Source organism: Phodopus roborovskii, unplaced genomic scaffold (assembly GCF_943737965.1).
Source record: "Phodopus roborovskii unplaced genomic scaffold, PHOROB, whole genome shotgun sequence".
Classification (NCBI taxonomy): Eukaryota; Metazoa; Chordata; class Mammalia; order Rodentia; family Cricetidae; genus Phodopus; species Phodopus roborovskii.
Window position 1 is genome coordinate 12,620,859 of NW_026126480.1, and position 22,314 is coordinate 12,643,172.

Below are 22,314 nucleotides of genomic sequence, written 5' to 3' on the forward strand. Positions count from 1 at the left end.
TGGCTGAAGGGACAGGTGAATTTGAGAAGCCAAACCCAAGATACAGCAAACACATGTCAAGTGTGCCCTACAGCCATAGGGACCATTTCATTGAGTACAGAGGGACACTGTCCATGCCCAGTTCACAAAGTTCCACAGAAGACCAGGTCCCCAAAGGATGTACAGGGAAACAGGAATGGTGGCCCATCCTGTCAAAGGTGGCTTTTCTTTTTTTCACCTCCATTCCTGCCACTGCTAGGCCAGTCACCTACCTTGGTTTCTGCCTAGAAAACTGTCCTCAATGAAGCCAGGCTTTCTGAAGTCCCAGTACAGCCACCCAGATCCCTCCTTTAGGCCAGGCTTCACAAGTTCCATCAGGTTCTAGTCCCTCCACCTCTATGGGACAGCTAGTAGTGTTGACTGTGTTTCTCCCTCTCTCTCACCTTTTAGAGACTGGGGTTCTCTGTGTAGCCTGGCTGTCCAGGAACTCACTCTGTAGACCAGGCTGGCCTCAAACTCAGATTCGCCTGCCTCTGCCTCCCAAGTGCTGGGATTAAAGGTGCGCACAACCATGTGGTATTCTCTCCCATATTAAACAATAATGCAATATATTAACAAAACCCTAACTTGAAACCCCACCAGCCATGGTTGCTTTGGTATGGGATGTTACCCCTTGGTTTACCTAGCGTTGGCTCGGCTCTCATCACACCCCTTAGGAACCACACTAAGGCCCTGTCCACCACCCCTCTCCCCCCACCCAAGGCACAGGACAGCTTTCCTGACCTCTCAGCCAACTTTCCCCAAACTATACCCTTCCTTGGCCACCAGGACCTGATCAATTTCTTATTGCCAGGCCCTAGGATCTACCCTGAGACCTTTTTCTAAAATATGGACCGTCTCTGCCCAGTCGGCTGTAAATACCCACCCAAATGGTTGTAAGCTATTCCTGTCACCCAGGTCCATCACCCCAGAGCTCTAGAAGCATTAAGAGTCTGAGTAGGTCAGCCCTAGAAGTCTCCTCATTGTTACCCAGACAGCTCCAACAGCTTCCTGCTCAGGTGTTCCTTCCTGTACAGCATGACCAGGAGGACCAGGGCTTTGCCTCGTCCTAACTGCTGCGGAGGGCCCTCCAGCCCTCCACACATGTTGGCCTGGCCTTTGCACATCCCCCTCCCACACTCTGAGCTTCTACATGACTGCTGCTAACTGTAGGGCTGTTGCCACTCACCACATGGCTTCTGTGCCCTCAAAATATGCTAATTCATGTCAAGATGTGTAAAATACATAAGACTCTAAACTGAAAAAAAAAGCTTGTTCATAATTTTCATAATATTTTATATTGCAATGAAAACATTCAGGGTATACTGGGTTAAAAATATTAAAATTAACTTTACCTTTAAAAAAAAAACTTTTTGGAATGATTATTACAACACTTTCGATCACACACACATGGCCCAGTCTGTATTTCTGTTGGGAAGCCTGGCCTCTGGGGACCTTGGTGAGAATGAAATGAATCCTCTCCCTGGCTTCAGAGGAAGGTGCTGATGAAGGGAAGGGCACTACATAGCACAGCTGGCCAGGCCCCTGGAAGCATGAGGTGTCCAGGGTGGGAACAGGGAAAGGAAGCGCCTCAAGATAACATTTTCCACCTTTTATTACTCAGGTGTGTGGGGCTGGAGATGTAGGGACAGTCAACAGCAGGTTTCAATAAATAAGAAATGGGATGGGCAGTGGGCCCTGCGCCTGCGCAGCCCACATAAATAACCAGGTCCTGAGCCAGAGTAGAGACTAAGACAGGCTGGATTGGCAGTTATCCCTGCTACCTAAAGCTCAGGCAGGCAGACACTACCACAGAAGCATGGCAACCACAGACCAGAGGCACTCTCTAGCCTGCCATCCTCCTCTCTCTGCAGCTCCAGAGTTGAAGGCAGCAGGGTGGCCTGCGGCTCTGTACCAGAGCCTTGTACAAGTCAGGTCATTTTTCAGTTTCATTAAAAATAGCAGGGTAGGGGCAGGCACATGCATTAAGCCCCTTCTGTAGGCATTGCCATAATAGTCCCATGGGAGCCTTGAAGGCCAAGGCCCAGGAAGCAGCAAAAACAGGCCAGATAAAGCTACTAATGGGAGGGTAGCAACGTCAAGCTCCCTCCAACAGGACTCAGCCCAGAACCCGCAATGAACGGGAAAGGTCTTAGGAATTGAACTCTCCTCCCGCCCCCAACTTCACAGTCAGAAATGCTGGAACCCAAGTACTCCGCCACCAGTACAGGGCTCTTTGCTACCCCTCCCCTTTCGAGGGCCTGCCAGAAGAGAGGGATGCATGTCCAGGGTCCAGGACATGGCAAGAGTGGTTAGTTCTCAAGGCACAAGCTAGGGACCACGTACAGTCACCACTCCTCCACCAAACCAGACTCCTAGGGGACAGAGGGCTCCTATGATATGTTCAGGACAGGCACAGGGTTAGGATGCCCTGCAGGGAAGTAACTGGGGCTGCAGGGATGGGGTGGGCTCTTGATCTCCTGCTCACGTGCTGTGCCGCAGGCTGCCTCCTCAGTGGGGCGGACGGCCCCACCTCCAGGCCTAGGCCTTCGCTGTTTTGTCTGTTAGGCCTTTGCATCTTGGTCCTCAGTCCCAGCTGCAGCTCTCTGTCCTGCAGGAAGCCTTCAGAACCTCCCAGGGCAGGGCAGAGTGTCTAATTCTAGACAGCCCATCAGATGACCAGGTTGCTCTCACTTAGCCGGACCACATAGCGGTTCTCCTGGGGAATCAGGATTGAGGGCACAGAGCTGAGTCAGGAAGCCATTTGGGCTTTAGAAAAATGGCAGCTACCCAGAGCTCCCTGTACTGCCTACTCAGGCCTTTGTCCTGTCAGGGTTGACCCAGGCGCTAACAGGAAGTCTACCCATAGCTCTCACCTCAGCTTTGTTCTCTGCTGGGGGCTTCAACCACTTAGTATGGCTTCCGCCACTACCCAGCAGTGCCCGCTGCTCAGGGGGAAGACCAGGCTGTGGGCAGTCAGAAAGATCACCTCCTGAAGGCCCAGCCTCCGTGATAGTCTTCACCTCAGATGACAATGAACTGGTCCGCTGCTCAGGAATGCGAGCCACACGGAACCTGTAGGGAGAGGTGGTACCAACATCCCACATCAGAGAGGGAGCCTAGGACAAAGAAGGCACCTACTAGGTCACATGCAGCTTTGAAGATCACAGATTGAGCCTGTTACATTGTACAAGAGCCCTTTCTAGACCCCCCCCCCAGAGGCAAGGCTGTTTGTGCCCAGCTCCCAGCAGCCCCACATCTAGTTAGAGGTGGGCAGACCCTTAGCCTAAGAAGTCCCGGGTATGATAACACCAAGACCATGTCTCAGGGACCCAATATCCATGTGAGATAGCATAGCTGGGAAACAATGGCATTTTTGGCCACCCATATTATCCAGAGAGGCTCAGGAGAGGATAGTGAGAACTAAGCTGACCCATGGACCTCCTGTCTCCAGGCTGTCAAGTTATTCCCAGACCCTGCTATGTCTGTGCCCACCTTACCTGCCCACAGACAAGATGGTGATCTCACCCTGACGTCCTGTCTTGGCACTAGCCTTGGGAGCCCTAGACGGGTTGGGCAGGAGGGTGGGAGCAGGAGTGGTGGCAGCTGCTGCCTCAGGAGACAGCAGCACCTCTGGCCACTTCTTCTGGCTGCAACGGGAGCAGCAGGAACCAGAGAGTGAGGCCAGACCCTGCACAGTGTGGAGGTGGTGGCGATGTGGGCAGATGTGTGGCATGCTGGGAGAGGCCGGCAACAGCCTGCAGGAAGAGTAGAAATGGTTACTAGGGAAGCCAGGGTGGGAGACTCCAACAAGTAAAGGGACACAGGTGACATGAAAAGGAAAAGACCCAAGTGGGGATCCCCAGGAGGCAAGCTGATTATGTCAGGGCACACCCTCACCTGGGTACAGGTCTGTGGCTTGTCTGCACCAGCTGTTTGCTGTGATATTCTTTCAACAGCTCCTCCAGGGCCGCTGCATTCTCTGTGGGCAGGTGGAGTCAGAACCCAGCTCCAAAGTGAAGGAGCAGGCACCCCACCCAACAACTCAGCAGATAGCCCCTGCCTACTCCTGCATCCCTGTCCCAGGCCTGAACTATGTGCTCTTCCTCCATCCTTCACCAGTCAAGGGCAGAGGCAAACGAGACTTTTCCCAGACATCATCTAAGGCTCCAGGAGGACCCTCCACTCCCAGGCATGGGGTAAAACAGAAAGACCCTCTCTTCACCTTTCTTCTCTGTGATCAGGCGCACCAGGACTCCAATGGTGTCCTCGTTGGGATCCTCTGTCCTATAGGCAGGATTGATCCCTGGATGAAAGAAAAGGAATCCATGATCTAGGAAAGAAGGGACTCAGGGCTCCCAAGCTACACCAGGATCTGCTGGCAGAGGGCGCCACAGACCTTGCTCAGAGTTGAGGAAGACTCCACTGTGGCATTCAGGTGACAAGAGCCATAAGCCTCACCTAGATTCAAAAGTTATTATCTTGCACCCAGCAACTCCAAGGGCTCAGTGTTCTCAGGACCATCTAAAAACGCCATCCTTGCAGACTGCACCAGGCTCTTCCGGGTAGGCACTGTTCCTTTCTTGGCCTTGAGGAGCTATGGGCTCTCCTGGCTCAGAACTCCCAACCCCTTTCCAGGCCCATTACCTCTCTACACTCCACACTCTCCATGGAACTACTTACAGCTCTAGGCTCAAACCTCAAGTGTGTGAGAATGGGCTGCTGTGATGGGTCCTGAACCAGCAGCATATTTCTAAAATTGGTACCCAGGCAGCAGCCAATATTCAAAGTCACTCGGCTAGCAGAAAAGTGCAGTCCTACTAAAATGGCCCTGACTTGGAGCTGGAGAGATGGCTCATGGGTGAGAGTACTCGTTATTGCGGGAGCAGGATCCTGTTCTCAGTGCCCACGTGATGGCTGAAATCTGTCTGGTCCAGCTCCAGGGGATCTTATACACTCTTCTGGCCTCCCTAAACACCAGGCACACACCTGCTGCATGTATACACATACACATGCAGGCAGAACACACGCACGCACACGCACACACACATAATTAAAAATAAAACATTCCAACAATTTAAAAATGGCCCTGACTTGACACCTTCCTGCCCACTCCCTCCATAACTCAGAGTTGGGAGCTGGAAGGGGCTCTGAAAAGCTGGCATGGGAGAGGTTAAGCCTCTGCTGACTTGGTCAGAAGGCTCCTGAGGGCCCAGAGAAGTGCATTTGCCCACAAGGTCTCTACACTTCAGGAGGCATTGGTCAACAAAAGAAGCGACCCGTCCAAAGCCCAGGCCTTCTCCCTCTGGTTCCAGTACTTGTATCTCAAACCACAGTGGAGCCGAAACCTGAGCCCTGCATAGTGCCTGCCAGGATAGGCCCTGCCAGCCCTCCTGATGCAGGGCATTCTCCTGCTCTAGACTAGAGGCCAGAGGTCACTCTGAACCAGACAACTGGAGCCTGCTGCCCCTGTAGAGTTCCAACCCTACAGTGGAGCAGGGCCTCAGCCAGGGCAGAAATCTCACCAATGCCACTTGACAGTTTACGACTTTACCTCTGCCTGTTACCATAGCTCAGCCCATGTCAGTCTGCACTGTGGCCGTCAAAGCTGCTGCATGACCCCTCCAGGAGGCCTCTCCTGTCAGACCATAGGCCAAGAAGATCCCTTCCAAAGCCCCTGGCCTCCCACCTGGACCTAGTCAGGTCTTACCACTGCCTCCTCCTCCAGGACTGGGCCCAACTTCCTTGTGGGCCGTGCAGTGGTAGCCCTTCCGCTTGAGCAGGTTGCACACCAGAATGCCCAGAAGCCCCATGAGGCAAAAGACAGGTACGATGGCAATCACCGCATACTGGGCAGCTGTCTCCTCAGGGCCGCCTGCCCGGGTGCCATTCCCAGACTGCCGAGGCTCACCACTGCTACTGGGACCTGCTGCCACTTCCACACCACGCCGGGCCCGCCGCCCAGACTCTGAACACCACAGAGAATGGAAACAAGGCAGCAGAGAGAAACACATAAAGAAGTTGCTAGGCTGGAGCTGTCCCTCCTCAGTCTCCACCTGACCTGCTGTGTCTGCCCACTTCACTACACAGACACATGGTAATCTCTCCCTATGTCCTGCCTTGGCCTAGCCTTGGGAGCCCTGGGTAGGTCAGGATAGGAGGCTAGGAGCAGGAGTGATGGCAGCAAGCCCAAGGACCTGAGCACAGAGCTAGGGGAAAACTGATATCCCTAAGACAGTCCATCCTACCACACCAGGGAGACAAAAGCCAGCTCACGTCTGTCTTCCTTGATCGCCTAATCAATTACCCAGTGAGGCTTCCTTGGGGCTCAACCTACATCTGCCCCTCATGCTCACATGGAGTGAGCAGATACAATCATGCGGCACACTCCTAGACAAGGGGACACAGGGTTCCTCCTTGCAATGGCACATAATTAGTAGCTCTGTGGTGAGAAGTCATGTGTCCACAGGTATGGGTACATGTGCATGCTCACATGCATCTGTAGGGCTCTTATGGAGAGAATGGGGACAGAGGACCATATAGAATATGAACCTGCAACCCTAATGGCAGCTGCCAGATGCTGGATGGTTTCAATCACTCAAAGGCAGGGTGGCAGACCATGTTACTAGACACCTTCTGGCTGCCTGCTCTCCTATGGGCTGGGAAGGACCCTCCTGTCCCTATATGGATGTTGCAGGGATTCCTAGGCTCAAATTCACTGACCCCCTTTCCTACCCCACCATGTACCACTCACCGTCACAGCTACCAGTCCTTGGAGGTGCCTTGGAGCATGGCTGACAAAGAACATGAGGAACTCCCCGAGGCCCAAACCACCTGCAGAGAGGGAAGATGTCCTTGGAAATGCTGGATTCCTTTCTACCAAGTGCCCTCAATGGTGCCACCCATCCATGTCATAGGCAGGAAGAGAGGCTCATCAGGGTGGGCCGAGAGCCCATCGTGAGCCCCACCCTCACCCTGTGCTTACCCAGGCTGGCAGTCTCCACACACCGTATTGTGAGTTGCTGTGCCAGCCTGGACCTCCAACCTCTTTCGAAGGCTGCAGCGAGAATGAGGCTGGCATGGATGGGAGTCCCATGAGGCTGAGAAGGTGCCTGACGGGCAGGTTCGGCATAATGTGCCTTGCCCTGGGTCCTGTGGGAGAGGAAAAAGATTACAGGGCCAGGAGCCAGACCTAAGGCCCCTGGGCATCGAAGCTGAGGCCTCCCTCTGCCTCAGGAGTGAGTCTTCCCAGGACAGGGCAGCACATCGCTCACCAGGTCAGGCTCCTTGCCGGGAGGACACAGCCAAGGAGTTATTGATGTTGGAGTGGCCAGAGGCCAGGGCAGCAGCTGGAAGAATGCAGGTGGGACATAGGAGAGAAGGTGACAGAAGAAAGGGTTAGGCACGAGGCTGCAGGGTCATCTGCTGGCTCCCTACACCCTGAACAGAGCGTGAAGCGCAGACCACACGGGCTCCCTGCTCAGCTGCAGGGCACCCTGAGAGCTGACCTCAGCCGTTACTGCACTGCCAGTGTCTAGGCAGAGAGAGGGAATTATGTCTGCTTCTGGAAAGTACTGGAAAGCCCCAGACAGGACCAGGACCTCAAGCCCTCGAGCCTCTGAATTATAGGTCTTTCAGATGAGTTACACCTCCTCACCCCAGACAGATGAGGAGGAAATGCTTCCGAATTCCTCTGAGATTGTCTCCCTTCCTGCTGCACACCCCCCTACCCCAAGCTGGGCATGTCATTAACTACCCTCTGTTTATCATGCCTACAGCCAAGTCTGCAGCTGGTGCTTACTTACTATTCTGGGCCCGGGCTCAGTCTGAGACCACATCCTCCTCTGTGACCTCCCCCTGTGCCAAGGCCATCCCATTCATACCCTGCACCTAAACAGGGCATGCCATGTTCCAAAGGAAGGCTGTTTTAGATATGGGTTACCATCCCCTCTCTGCTGACCTCACTCTGTTCCCTACTCAAACGAATGGACTACCTGCCCAACTCGTGCTGTGGTAAGACCCTGTCCTCCAACTTGGCCCCAGCTGCTAGGGCTAGGGGGCACCAGGCATGAAGCAGGGTCAGCTACCCTGAAGACAATGTCAGGCCTGGCTACCAGCACGTGCTAAGGCTAGAGGCTGCTTCCTGGAGACCTCAGCCTGCTATCCCTGAGCTTTCAGAGCCACAGCAGAAAAGACCAGACAGACCCCAAGGGCTCTGAGTCCAGCCCCAGAATCTGAGCTTCCCTAAACTAATACAGACCCTACAGCCAGTATGAAGTACTAAGGTACTCAATTTCTTCCAGAACCTCTCCTGGCTCTGCCCCACACCTTGCCTGAGGCAAGCACCTTGCCATCAACGATGCCTGCAAACACTAAACATTAGGAAATACCTTCAGCTCATGCGGGAATTGCTTGGGAAAGCTATAACCCTGGCTGAGGTGAGTAGGAGAGAGTGTGTCTGTCTCTACAGGGTCACGACTGCACAGCAGGCAGATCTTCATCAGATCTTCCAAGAAAAAATTAAGTGTTAAGTCTGCCAGAGCCTGAGCTTCCTGAGCAGTGTCTACACCTCCTTCTCTGGAGTGCTGGGGTGCATTTCAGATTCTACCTATTCTAGCTTCTCTGGGGCCCTTTTCCAACTCACCACGAAGAGGCAAGACAGGGGCCAGCATAGCAAGGTCCGCTTCATCATCAGGCCCTGGAGCGACATTGACCTAGGGCAGATAAAAGAAGCTCAGGGAGCGGCCAGAGCAGGCAGGCAGCTGCTGTCTCCCTCCAAGCCACATTCAAGATGACTGGATTGCTGCTGGGTGCTGGGCAAGCATTTGTCCTCCATGGCAGGATGCAGGTCTGAGCAGAGGTGGGACTGACCTGTTTAGGGCCAGCCTTCTAGGACTGGCTGAGATAGGAGGGAAGCTAAGGGCTCTCTCTGTAGCTCAGGAGGTTTCCCACAGCAGGAAGTGCTTCCTTCCCCTTCCATAAACAGCCAGGTGTCCTAAGGCATCAGAGGAGGGACAAGAGGAAGGAAGCTGGGGAAGGCCTGGGCTGGGGGGGGGGGGTGTCTAAGATGGCTACACCACCTTTAGTCCTGTTCATAACCCCAACCTCTCACAGCTCTCAGGCCACTCTCACACTCTGCCTTGAATTCTCACAGGTTCTACTTCAAAGTCAACTCAAAGGCCTCTATGTGGAAGTACTTCTAGAAGTCTGGCTTGAAGGCTGTTACCCTACTTACTCTGTCACAGGCCTGTTTCTCCTCTACACCTCCCCACCTCCCCCCCACACCCTCCCAGGCCTGGGCTTATGTGTTTGCATCTCTGCCTGCCCATGTGTGATGGCAGGGCCTGGGAGGGAGGGTGACAATCTGGCATTCAGCCTCCTGGAGCCTCTCCAGCACCTCCTATAGACAGGCATGCTTCTGCACTAGGGAATTATGAACACCAGTGTCCATGGGGAGCTCCATCTCAGAGGACGCTATGGCAAACTGACTAAGAAACAATGGTCCCACTGTGAGATGTTCCAGAGACTCTTCATCAGTGCCAGCTCCCCAGCCCACCTGCTCCAGGCTGAGTGAAGCTCCCTGTCCAGACAGCAGTATCTCTGGAGCAGTCTTTAGCCAATTGACACAATTAGAATGGCAGGATTCAGAATAGACAACAGAAAATACAGAAAAGCGTATTTTCCAGAGTCAGGGTCAGAGACTAGGCTAGGATGCTCATCAAGCCACAATACAAGCTATGAGTAACCACTGAAACCCAAGGGTGCTCAGCCCCCACCCCACACACACACCACTGGACAAGGGGATCACAGGCCGTTCTAATGCCAGGCCTGGAGAGGACTTGTTGCTCTTGGAGGTTCCAGGCCACAGAGTCCCCTTTCTGCTGGTGGCCAGGTTTCCCAGCTGGAAACAAGAGTGGAACAGAGAAACCTATCTGCCACCTGACCTGGGCCTGGCCCCACAAAGACCTCAGCAGGGTCAGGGATTCGAGTTACACCCAGGGGAAGGGGAGGAGCTGGCTTCACATCATCCAGGGACTCTCCAGGTCCCTGGCAGGAGGCCCCTCTTGGGCTCCAGGCCAACTAAGGGGAAACCAGGGACAGGGAAGGACAGGCTCCAGAGTAGGTAAAGGCCACATGTGACAGTCAACACTCAACAGATGGTACTCCTGACTCATCCCTTGACCTCTCCCTCCTCAAACTCAGTCACAAAACTGCCTTCCAGGTTCTGCACCACAGTGTCCCTTAAACCCTCCCAAGGATCTGTGTCCCCTCCAGACTATCTCCCATGCCCCACCACAGTCCTTCAGAGGATCTCACCATCACAGACCTGACTACAAACTCCAACTCTTCAGGTGTCCCTGCAGCGCGCTCACAGCCCCAGCAGCCCTTTCTGTCCCCGGGCAACCCAGACACTCACAGCACCTTCTGGGTGACCTGAGCCACAAGGAGAGGCTATACGGCTGCTCATCTACAGACAGGACAGAGACTGAGTGATCTTGAGATTTCCCAGAGGAAAGTGAGGGTCCAGAGGCCCAGCCTCAAAGCCAGAGTGAGCCCACTCAGGCATATCCACTGACAGCCACCGCCCAGCACCCCTTGCCTTGTAATTATGCACCTTCTAATTACCACAAAACTGGCACTTACTCCAGTCTGGCTGCATGGCCCCCTCTCTCTCCCAGACTGAGCCCCCCCATCCCCATCAGCCTGCTCAGGCATATGCATGCATGCATACACCTGCTGCTGCAACCTCTGACACCCAGTTGCCTAGCATCCAAGCTACTGCCCTAGAAATCCATGGGAAAACAAGCTCAAAGAAGCCCCTAGGTTAGCAGGGGTCAGTGGAGGCCCCCTACTTCCTTGTTGAGAAGACCAGGCAGTCAATGATATCCCCAAGGCCTAACACCTCCTCGGGGCTACATGAGCAGACAGAAATGAGAACACTGAAGCCCAAGAGAAGGGTTATGCCCACAAAGCCCTTCCAGCTCCAGGGCACCCGGGAGAGGAGTCACCTTAGCCACACAGGGTTAAAGAGGTAGGGTTCTAGCAGAGAAGGAAGTTAGCTCACAGGCGCTCCTCCATCTCCTAGCCCTGAGCATCCACACAGCCACTAATTCCCTATGGGACCTGAGCCCCCAGCTTCCCTAGCCTTGGTTTCCTCATCTGCAGAATAGGTTGTTTACCTTCCGTGGCTGAAGCCTGTCATGAAGCTTAACCCAGGTAATGGGCCTCAAGCGGATCATGGGACTTCCTCCCCACACCCCCCAGGGGTGGTAATTAAGTATTTGTTGGCTTGTTTGTCTCCCCCTACCCACCCCCAACCAGACAGCAGCCAGGGTAGGAATGTCTGTTTTATTCACCGCAAAGCCCAGCCCCCAACCCAGGCATGGAACTGGATACCTCAACCAAATGGCTCTGGAGACTCAGGGGGCTTTCTTAAACCTAACCCTCTGGAAAAGTGCCCAAACAATTAGAACAGAAATTCCCTGAGTACAAGCCAATTTGCAAAGCTGCAACAGGGCTCCAAACTGCAGAAGGAGCTGCCAGTAGACACTGCCCCAGAGCGGAGCAGCCCTGGAGGCCTCACAGAAAGAGGAAGCTGTATTGCCTGCTCAGGCCTCAGGCGGCTTCCTCTTTCCTAGAACTGAATCTGTGGGTTTACCCCTAGCCCCAGCCAAGCCCCCCCACCCCCAGCACATTCCCTGAGATGTTCCAAGGCCTCTGTCCACTTCTGACCTCTGGATCACTCTTACCTGCGGCCTAGGTGTCCTGATAGATGTGGGTGTGCCGTGCCCTGAGCCAGCTCCCCCACCCACCCTTAGAATGGTGTCCCAGCACACCCCCGAAAACCTTACACAGCATGGACACATACACCAGCCACCTTAGGGTTCTTTCTCAGCGACTTGAAGCTTCTTTCAAGCCACAGATGTGTGTTACCTGTTGTTTCCTTTGCCCAGAAACCCCTCCTATCACTTTTGGTCAACACCTACTCTTCCTCCAGAGCGCAGTTCAAAGTCACTTCCTCCTGGAGGCCCCCTCCCCTCGGCGATGGTGCCCTTTGCCCAGCCCCCTTTCTCACCACAAGCTGTCCCCTGTGCCCAGTGCTATGCTGGGTGTGGGCTGTACTGGGGATGAGAAGTAGGAAAGATGTCTTCAGCTATGCCAGAGGCCACAGGGCACCCACTGCGGGTAGAGAAGCCCAGAGGCAATGTTGTTAACTTGCATCTGAAGCTAACCTGAGGAAACATCACTAAACACAAGCTTGCCCTCCTGTGCTCTTCACTGGCTGCGAAGCTATGAGGCCCTGTGCAGACGGCTCATGAGAGAATTCACATTTAGTTCTCAACACAGGATTGGCACAGAGAGCCCTCAATAAGTGTGCACACTCTTCACCATGCCGCAGTTCGCCATCTGCAAACTTTTAAAAAGGAAGAGCAAGTGTAAGGCATAGGGAAATTCTCTTTTGTATTTGTGATCAATGAGTAGCAAGAGATCAAGTACACAGGAAATACCCAGTGGGCCACGCTGGGAGTGGGAAGTATAGGAGAGGGATCTGGGAAGACTGGCAAGCAGAGCCCAGGTCATGCTGAACCCAGGTCATGGGAATCCTGAAGGGGAGTGCAGAGGAAGGGAAACCCTGAGTGATTTGCCTCTAGGCAGGCAGGTGAGCAGCCAGCCAAGTGAGGGCACCTTGGGAGAGGGAGGTGCGATCAGGGCCCACCTGGGGTAAGGCAGGGAAGAAGGCGGGTTCTGCAGCCTCTAGAGGCAAGGGTTGCCTGGAAACACAGCTGGACACAGGTCCTCCTCAGCAGTGGCTACACCAGGCAGCAACAAAGGCAACATCTATAGAGAAATCCAGGTTAGCAAGGTGGTTCCCTGGCAACTAGGGCTGAAGTAGGGCAGTGCCCACACTGGGCTCCAGTTAAGGCTGCAAGGCATTGCTGGCTTCCCTAACAGTAGGGGCTGACCTCAGCCAGGGTCTATCCCTCACCCTGGCTCACCTCCAATCCATGTCAGAGAAGTGAACATTCCCTTTTCAGATCTGGATAAACAGGACTGCCTCACCTCTGCCTTCCAACCCCGAAACCTAGTCTGCAGGCAGACACAGTCAAGAGAGCTTGCCAATCTGATGGCGGGAAGCCTAGTGCTGAAGTGCGTAGAAGGTGGCTCACACAGATAGATGGTGGCTCAACTGAAGGTTTATTAGAAAGACCTGGGCAAGGCCTGGAGGTGTGGACCCCACCTGGCAGCAACAGGGGACTCTCAGAACTGCCTGCACCCATGTTCTTTTGGATATTGTGCTAATTTTTTATACCAGGTCACACAGGAAAGAACACTAGAAACTCCAGGAAGCAAGAACACTGGGGAAGTCTGGGAATTCCCAGAGGCAGGAAGAACAGCTCCTAGGGCTGCTGTGGAGACTGACCGCCTGGAGACAAACAAAAGCTGCCTACAGGCTATGCAGAAAACGGGCATCCCCACTCCCTGCTCTCTTCCCATGCTACCCACACTTCAGGGCACCAGGAGCTGGGCATGTTTGTTCTGCTCATCAGACCTCCTGGCTGACACTGGGCCTGCACTTCAGCAGCTCAGGTGGTAAGGCAGGCAGGAGGGGCTGAGAGGGCTAATTAACTTCTTACAGCAAGAAAAGGGCTGAGGCAGCCAGATATGGCTCTCCCAGCTCCTCCAATCTGAGTAGGAAATGAATGCAGTCTCCCTCCTTCCTAGGACAAGCCTGGGAATAAAAAAGCCAGTGTCTGAGACCAGGCAGTCACCCCCAGGACAGAGCTAGAGCTCCCCAATATTCCATTTCCTCTCCAGGCTGAGTCCCATTGGATCTCTCAACACAGGCTTCCACGGTCCATTGCAGAAACTGAGGCTGAGCTAGCTAAGAACCTTAGCGTAGGGCTGGTAAGACAACTCAGTGGCTAAGGCACCTGCCACCAACACGGAATGACCTGGGTTCCTGCAGGTTGTCAGCTGACTTCCACACCACCACCCAGTCAATACAAAAGAAATTTTTAAAAATAACTTGGCCTGAAAGGTGGTAATAAGGCTTACCAAGCCTGGAGAGGAGACAAGCAACAAGTCAGCTTTTGCTGTCACCTCGCCTGGCACCCCACTGCTTTCAAGGGTTTGCTTTAGCTACACCAACCTTTAAGAACCCCGGGTCATCCCTGCACTGCCTCCTCTGGCACTAAGGCAGGACAGCAAGGGCCCAGGAGGAAAACACCTGGCTCACCCCTCAGTCGCCACCACTACCTCTCCCAGAAGTCTGCCCTGGCCACACACCTCCACTTTTTATTGAGTTGCTAATGAGTCAGGATGGCCTCAGGCTGCTCAGCATTCACCTGACTCCAGCACCCCAGTTTGGCTGATTAGAACCGAAGACTGAGGAGAAACCCCAGGTCTCCTGTTTACTCTCCAACTCCTGAGGTTTGGGTGCTGGGGAACGAGACCCTACACAGAGGAACTGTGCTGAGGCCTGGGCGGGCATGTGTATGACCATAGAGCACCAGCAAAGGCAAGGCTAGGCGCAGGGACAGTCCATCCATCTGAGTTGAAGCTCTGGCTCTGTCACTAAGTGGATCTGTGACCTTGAACAGGTCATTTAGCCTCTTGAGTCTTGGGGCCTCAAAGGACGTGAAGGGAAATTTGGAATCTCACTTAAGCAATGCTGGCTAAATTCTTTCCTTCCTTCCTTCCTTTCTTCCTTCCTTCCTTCCTTCCTGAGACAGAATTTTTCTGTGTAGTGCTGGCTGTCTTAGAACTAGCTCTGTACAGCAGGTTGGCCTCAAACTCAAGAGATCCACCAGCCTCTGCCTCCTGAATGCAAGGATTAAAGCTGTACACCACCATCGTCTGGCTAGCACTACCAGTTCTAACACCACAGCCTCACAAGGGCCACTGGAAGAACTCAGGCTCAAAACAAGCAATGTCCAGTCAAGGCTACCCGGGTGCTTGGGTACCGGAAAGCAGGCTGTGAGGAACCCAAATCTGTAAGTCTCAACAGCATGAGATCCAGGTACCCACACAGCTCAGACCACAGAGTCGGGAAGAGAGGACTGAGCCGAGACAGTTCAGCAGTTCAGATGCAGCCCCACCTGCCATAACTTGGGGCAATTGTGCCTACTCAGCTGACCTCATGGTGTAGGGTGAAGATCCAGAACATACAGGCTAACTGCAACTTTTCACAAGCAGCCTGGGGCCCAGCCCCCACTCCACCCTTTAGGAAGTTTTCCTATCAGGGGACCCACCCAGCCATCAGTTCTCCATCTCCTTTGACCAGAGCCAGTGAGGAGGCTGCTTGAGGGAGGCAAGTAAGGAGGCAGAGTGCAGGGTCCATAGGCTCTCAGTTCTTTCCCACCATGAGCATACATAGGGCCAAGTTTAGTCCCTTCTCAAGCTCATGCTTGGACCCTGCCTCTAATTGGCCACAGAAGGCCCCTCCATCTGTGCCAACCAACCAGGACACTCTGGGAGCCACATGGCAGTTTATTTATAGAGTGCTCGTCTTTCCCAGGGTGGCCCAGGAAAGAATTCCTGACTTCAAGGCCATAGACCTGGGTTTGGAGTTCAGTGGCACTAGGGTCTTGAAAGTGCCTTCTCTTTGATTCCTGGTTTCCTTGCCTATGGCTAGGACTGAGGAATCTCTGGGAAGACAGGGCAAAGATCTGGTAGCTTTGGGGGTTGAGCACACAGCGGGATGTAGCACTGGCTTTCCTAACTAGCCCAGCCCTACCTTGTAGCAGCACCATTTAGCATGCACAAGGAAGGCTCTGGGCTCAATCCATAGCACTGAAAACCCAAAACCAAAGAGAGCAATTGGACATGCAGAGAGAGCCAGAGCTGCTAAGCTGTGATAGAACCTGTTCCCCTTGCTGCCCAAGATCCAGACATCAAGTAGAAGGAGGTAAAGTGGAGAGGAGAGCTATAACAACAAGACTAGGAGCTGGGCATGCCCTGCCATTCTTGGAACCTCAGGCTCTCCCCATGTAAAGTGGGGCTGGGCCTGCTGGCTCTGACTCTTGGCTCTGTAAGTTGAGCCCCTCAATGGCAGATACAGGGATCTCCCTCTAGCAACTACCAAGCCAAACAGAAACCCAGCTTGGCCCCTTTGTCATCCCCAGAGGCCCAAATTCCCAGAATGGTTTGGCTTGGGTGGGGCATAGAGTAGAGCTGGGGGGCTCCACCGAGGTTGGGCCAGAAGGGAAGGTTAACCCTTAGTTAGCCCTTCTCCCCTCTGTCCTTCTGGCCCTGAGCTATTTCTACCTCTATGCTGGGGATGGAAATAACTTGGGCTCAGCCCCTGGAGACCAAGCCAGCTATTTTCAACAGCCCCAAAAGCACAGCTCCAATCATTCCAGGGAAGACTGAGGGACACCCTGATCCCCAGCCCCAGGCCAAGCATCAACAGTGATCAGAATCAGAAGGGGTCTCTGGGAAGGAGGGGGAGACAGAGACCCAGACAGGGGAGGGTACAAACACAGGTCACTCTATCGGCTCCCCACTAAGGCAAATGGGTAGGTCAAAGATAGGGGGAGTGATAGGAACCTCGAGTGAAGTATGATGAGGGTCACTAGCCCTGCCACCCCTGGGCTATGCTGCTAACTTCAGATACTTCAGAACCAGGTCTTTCTGGTGATCCTTGGCTGGGGGGGAGGGGAGGGATGACAGGAAGACAATGTAAAATACCCACTTGCAATTTGCCAGCCATGTGTGCACACAAATCTATCTCACTGCAAACTCATAATGGGATGCCTGTGCTAGGCCTGCCAGTCCAAGTGTGAGGGATGGAAGCTCAGATACCCCCATGAGCAATTAACAGAAAGGTGGTTAGCACACTTGAGTTCCACTGTCCTGACTCAATGTGACCTTGGACAAGCCACTGGTTCTTTGAGCCTCAGTTCCTTTCTCTATAACAGTCACCATGTCTCAGAACCATTGCAAGGATTCAATAAAACAGAACATTACAGGTGGTGGCGGTGATGGTGAACACCTTTAACCCCAGCATTTGGGAGACAGAGGTAAGCCGATCTCTGTGAGTTTGAGGCCAGCCTTGTCTACAGATCGAGTGCCAGGACAACTAGGGCTGTCTCGGAACCCTGTCTCGAAAAACAAAACAAACAAACAACAACAACAACAACAACAAAACTCCAGCACATTACAGTGTTTACAACAGAGCCTGCCACTGCCCCCTCAAAAATTCAAACATTTCAGAGGATTACAGAAAGCAGAACTTCCACATACTCCTATCAGGTGTGGTCCCCACTGCCACCTCTGGAGAGAGGGAGCCCAGTTGTCACCCCCTCCACATGAATTGCACTGACCCTCAGAGTGGTCTTTCCCAGATGGAGATTCAGCAAGAACTCCAAGACCATTCATTGCTGGAGAACAAATATTCCCTCTCTCCAACCAGGGAGCTGGAGAGCTGAGTAGAGAAGTCTATGGACTGAGACCAGGTGCTTTCCAGTGGGAGTCTGATATCTTCTTGACCAGCTTCAGGCAAGACTATTACCAACCTTTCACCAGGGCAAGGATGCAAACCTTGGGCCACTGTGTCACCAGCAGAAGTCTGCCCCCGCCCCCAATGCAGTCCTTCCGCCTGGAGGGGAAAGGAGAAAGGAGCAGACTGACCCAAAAACAATAGAGGATCCCAAAGTGATGATTCACCGGCTATTCACACCTCTGTGCAGACTGGGAGACTGAGGCCCAGCAGGGGCAGAAGCTGATAACTAGGCAGAAATACAGAAAGGGCCTAGCCAGATGCTGAGACTTCAGTTTGTGAGTGAGTGTGTGTGTGTGTGTGTGTGTGTGTGTGTGTGTGTGTGTGTGTGTGTGTATTCCCTGTGCTAGAGGCACTATCCTATCCAGTGCCGCTCGGTTTTTGGCCTCCTCTTCCTCTGCTAGGTGCAAGCAACTCACTAAACTGAACTCCTGAAGAAGGATGCCTTCGAGAGATATTTATTCCCTAGACTCCTGATCTTCCTTGTCCCCTCAACTGCTGGAAGGTGTCAGGTTCTTCCTGTCTCCTTACTCTGTTCTAAGTCAATCAGACACACACACTCACACACAGGCTCACACACGCACGCGTGTGTACACGCACACAAATTCTCTGTGTCTTTACTTGGCTCCGTACGCACCCTGTGACCCCGTGATTCAGGGCTTGCTCAACTTATTTAAGGTTCCTCTCTTCCACATTATACTAACAATTTTTAGTGGCGCTAGCCCCGGGCACACTGCAGTCACACATAGTAACCCCACTGACCTGGGGTCTCTCTCACACACAATCAAATACATACAATCTTCCTGTCTCAGACACACAGAGCCCCTCTGTGTCGCCCGCTAGGCTCGGCGTCACCGCCCAGTGTCCCAGCCACACGTTTACCCGGGCCAGGCCGCCTCATGCGCCGTGTCACCCACAGTCACGGGCTGACACCGTTCAGAACCCCCCCCTTCCCGGCAGCCCCGCGCTGCAGCCGCACCGAGGCGCCACCGTCCCGTCCTGCAACCGGTTCTGGTGTCAATCCAAGTTCCCGGGTTCCACCGACCCCTCGCACGCCAAGTTCCGCTGCTTCCTCTCGCGCGCCTTCTGAGAGACTGCGCAGCGGCCGGTGCGGGGAGGACGCTGCCGGGGTGCTCTGGGGCACGCGGGAGGCGCCGGGATGGGACAGGACGGGGCAGGACAGTGGGGCTGCCACATCCGCCGCGCGGGAGAACTTCCTCGGAGCCGCAGAGCGTGGCTGCGGGCCGAGCGCGCCCTCCTTACCTGGCCGGCAGCACCAGCTTCGCTCCGCGTCCGACGCGGCGCCCGGGCCCCGCTAGGCGAGTGCTCCGGGCCGGCCGCGCAGCCTGCGCGCCTTTTGAATGAATCTCCGGCCGGGCCGGGAAGCTGCGAAGCCCCGCCCCTCGCGTCACGGCCTCTGGCCCCGCCCCCGACGTCAGAGCCCCCACTTGCGGCCCCTCGGCCCGCGCCCCCCAGCCCGCAAAGGGCTCACGATTCTCCCGCCAGGCCGCGCTACCCTACACCGCCACCTCCCGAGCCTCCTAGGGACGGATGCGCGCGACGGACGGGCGGCGACCAGGATGCTTTTCGGATGCGTCTCTTTGGGGGAGGGGTGCAGGTCGAGGGTCGCCAAACCAAGAAATTCGGGATTGTTCGATGAAGTGAAAAGGTGCTCGAGACCTGAATGCTTCTCGGGTACTGTCACTATCGGCTGCGTAACTAGAGCCACAGCGGCCAATTCCTGGGAATTTTCTTATTTATGGAGTTGGTTGTCGATGAGAACCACCTCAGTCAGTGTCTTGGATGAGGATGAGGCTGGCTCCTAAAATCCCCCACCTAGTTAGTAAGAGTCTGTAAGAAGTGCTCACCTAGGGAATTCCTTTGTAACCTGGTGCAAATATACCCTCCTCCAGAGCAGCTGGTCCCTTCCCCAAGTAGGACAGGTGATACTCCTCTCCCTAATACCCGCTGTCCAACTCTTCCTATCCTATCCATCTATGCCTGCCTTCAGAATGCCCAGTGGAGGCCAAGAGTAGATCTCAGGACTTGGGCGGCTGAGTCAGGAAGCTCCTGAATTCCAAGTCAGCTTGGACTACATATCGAGACCTATTTCACAAACATCAACAAACAAAAACAATGACAGTAACAAAGAGTGCCTAGTACTATGACACACAGTTGTGGAAGCCAGGGCATTTTATTCTTGCCTCTAAATTGTGTCCTGTGTGATATGGTGTGTCAGTACAGGAAGTAGCCGCTCAGCGTCCACAGCCTCCCCCCAGTACATTCAAGGAATCGAAGGTGGCCAGGAGAGCAAGGCCGGGAGCAAACTCAGACAGCACAGAGGACCTAGAGATGGGGTCAGAGGCCTGGCCAGGATCAGGATAATCACAGCCCACTAAAGAGACTGAGGAAAGTAAACAGGTCTGTTGGGCTTGGGTGGGATTCTAAACAAACTTGAGTCATAGAATCCGAGTCATAGAACCCAGAAGAAAGGTTAGGTCCCCAGAGTCTGGGAAATTCCAGGAGGAGAACTGGACACCTGAGTGAAGAGAGGGAGGGAAGAGTTTCAATTTCCCTGGCTGAGTCCAGGTTTCTGGGACAGAGTAGAAAGAGTTCCAAGTTACTGGTGTCAAAATCATGATTCCATCAGACCTACTGATATGTGCTTTGCATCCCAGAGCTCTGGAAGCAGGGACAACCAAATCTCTGTGAGTTCTGGGCCAGCCTGGTCTAGATAGTGAATTGCAAGCCACCCAGGAATAGAAAGTGAGACCCTGTCTTGGAAAAAAAAAAAAAAAAAAAAAAAAAAGGCCCAGCCCATTCAATGTCATTTGTGTCCCCAAATATGGGTACAGGAGCTATACCAGGATCCCATATTACACACAGTCCATGGAGGAAACCCATAATAGGGAACGGTGATGTGCTCAGAGTAGCCTCAATGTCCTCCTCTACTTCTGAAACTTTTTTCTTCTCTCTCTCTCTCTCTCTCTCTCTCTCTGTGTCTCTCACACACACACATTTGTTTTTGTTTGTTTTTTCAAGACAGGGTTTCTCTGTATTGTTTTGGAGCCTGTCCTGGAACTCACTCTGTAGACCAGGCTGGCCTCTGCCTCCTGAGTGCTGGAATTAAAGGTGTGTGCCACCAACACCCAGCTCTTTTTTTTTTTTTTTTTTTTTTTTTGAGACAGAGTTTCTCTGTGTAACAGCATTTAACTTGGGTTCTGGGAATTGTATTCAGGTCACAAGTAGTGCATCTCTCAGCCCTTTTTGAAATGTTTTCTTGGTATAAGGACATTTTGTATGCCAATTTTTAAATTCTAAATGATGGTATTTCAGGTCCTACTTAAAAAAGAGTCCAAATAGGGCTGGAGAGATGGCTCAGAGGTTAAGAGCACTGGTTACTCTTCCAAAGGTCCTGAGTTCAATTCCCAACAACCACATGGTGGCTCACAGTTATCTGTAATTGGGTCTGGTGCCCTCTTCTGGTGTTGAAGCAGACATGTAAGCAGAGCATTGTAAACACAATAAATAAATCTTTAAAAAAAAAAAAAAAAAAAAGAGTCCAAATAAATTGTAGGTTTGGGTCTGATGGCTAATCTGACTTTCCCAAGAGGGTCCAGACTCATCTTCACTAACAACTCTCTGGGAAACTTTGGTCAAATGCCCCCAGTCAGTCTGCACCTCTGAAAACTGGGATACCCACCCCATTGGCTGAAGGTCACTCTCATACTCTGTGGAGGAGGCCACCTCACAGCACAGGCTCCTGCATCCTTGGTTGGGAAGGAGCCTAATTATTATTTACTGCTGGTCGGTCTTGCTGGATCCTTGTCCAGCTGTCTGTGACTCCCAAGCCCTCCCCAATACTAGTCTGGAACCACTCTGCAGCTAGGAGACAGAGAAAAGAAGGTGTCAGTCACACAATTGGGGCCAGCCCTTTATGGCACTTGGAGAGTCACTCGGTTCCAGAAGAGACTCAAGATCATAGGTTCTCTAAAGTCCTGGTATCTAGGTGACCTCACAGAATCTTGATACTCTTGAGTGCCTCAGAGAGGATCGTGTATAAAGCTGCCCATAGCGCAACTGCAGAAGACCGGTACTCCGGTACTTCATGGTAGGTACTACAGCATAAGACTTCAGCAGGTTGGAAGGAGTTTTCATAGTGAGCCACGGGCAGAGGCAGGGGCAGGGCCTCCATGTCCCTGCCATGCTTGCAGAGGTAGATCTTGTGTCACACTTTCAGAGCTACTAGGATTCTGTTATTCTGAGAAATCTTTAAACAGGTGGCTGCAGGTGCCCCCTGCCGGCTACACTGGAAATCCAAGCTGGAAGTACGGTCATTGCTGCTTTTCCAAATAGTTCCAGAACTCTGCTGGTAGTAAAAATTGCAGATATTTAAGTCTCTTGCATAAAATGAATAGAATATTTCTATGTAGCCCATCCAGTCCTACCCTATACTTGAAATTCTTTCTAGATAACTTGTAATACCCAACACAACATACATGCTATGTAAACAGTTTTTATAGTATTTGGTGAATAATGACAGGGGTGAAATTTGGACCTGCTCAGGACAGATGCAACTATTTATTGTAAGTCTAAATTTTCCAACCACCAGGCAGGGTAATGTATGCCTTTAATCTCAGCACTCGAGAGTCAGAAGCAGGAGAACCCTTGTGAGTGCAAGCTCAGCCTGGTGTGTATAGTAAACTCCAAGACAGCCAGAATTATGTAGAAAGACCTTCTCTCAAAAAACCAAAATAATAATAATAAAATTTCCATCCATAATTGGTTAAATC

At 53.0% G+C, this 22,314-nt stretch overlaps 1 protein-coding gene across 5 annotated transcripts; it reads right to left on the reverse strand.

Moving 5' to 3' along the window:
• Positions 1-1,615: 1,615 nt before the first annotated feature.
• Relt (RELT TNF receptor) lies at positions 1,616-18,883 on the reverse strand. Of its 5 annotated transcripts, none has more exons than XM_051192365.1 (11): positions 18,785-18,883; positions 8,663-8,732; positions 7,293-7,367; positions 7,004-7,170; positions 6,773-6,852; positions 5,729-5,986; positions 4,244-4,324; positions 3,919-4,000; positions 3,519-3,776; positions 2,895-3,093; positions 1,616-2,737 (listed from the first exon to the last, which is right to left on the reverse strand). In XM_051192365.1, exons 2-11 carry the CDS (start codon positions 8,726-8,728, stop codon positions 2,690-2,692), a joined length of 1,314 nt encoding a protein of 437 aa, XP_051048322.1. In that variant the 5' UTR covers positions 8,729-8,732; positions 18,785-18,883; the 3' UTR covers positions 1,616-2,689. The 5 variants fall into 5 exon arrangements, with proteins under 5 accessions (XP_051048322.1, XP_051048325.1, XP_051048320.1 ...); XM_051192368.1 differs by lacking the exon at positions 18,785-18,883 and adding an exon at positions 18,501-18,574; XM_051192363.1 differs by lacking the exon at positions 18,785-18,883 and adding an exon at positions 17,563-17,635.
• Positions 18,884-22,314: the final 3,431 nt, after the last annotated feature.

Excerpts from the sequence above, each read along its gene's own strand:
- Relt (XM_051192365.1), bottom strand. The coding sequence starts at position 8,728 with ATGTCGCTCCAGGGCCTGATGATGAAGCGGACCTTGCTATGCTGGCCC. Across the intron at positions 3,777-3,918 it reads AGCCACAGACCTGTACCCAG|GCTGTTGCCGGCCTCTCCCA; the intron begins GTGAGGGTGTGC and ends CTCTTCCTGCAG. Across the intron at positions 2,738-2,894 it reads CAGCAGAGAACAAAGCTGAG|GAGAACCGCTATGTGGTCCG; the intron begins GTGAGAGCTATG and ends CTGATTCCCCAG.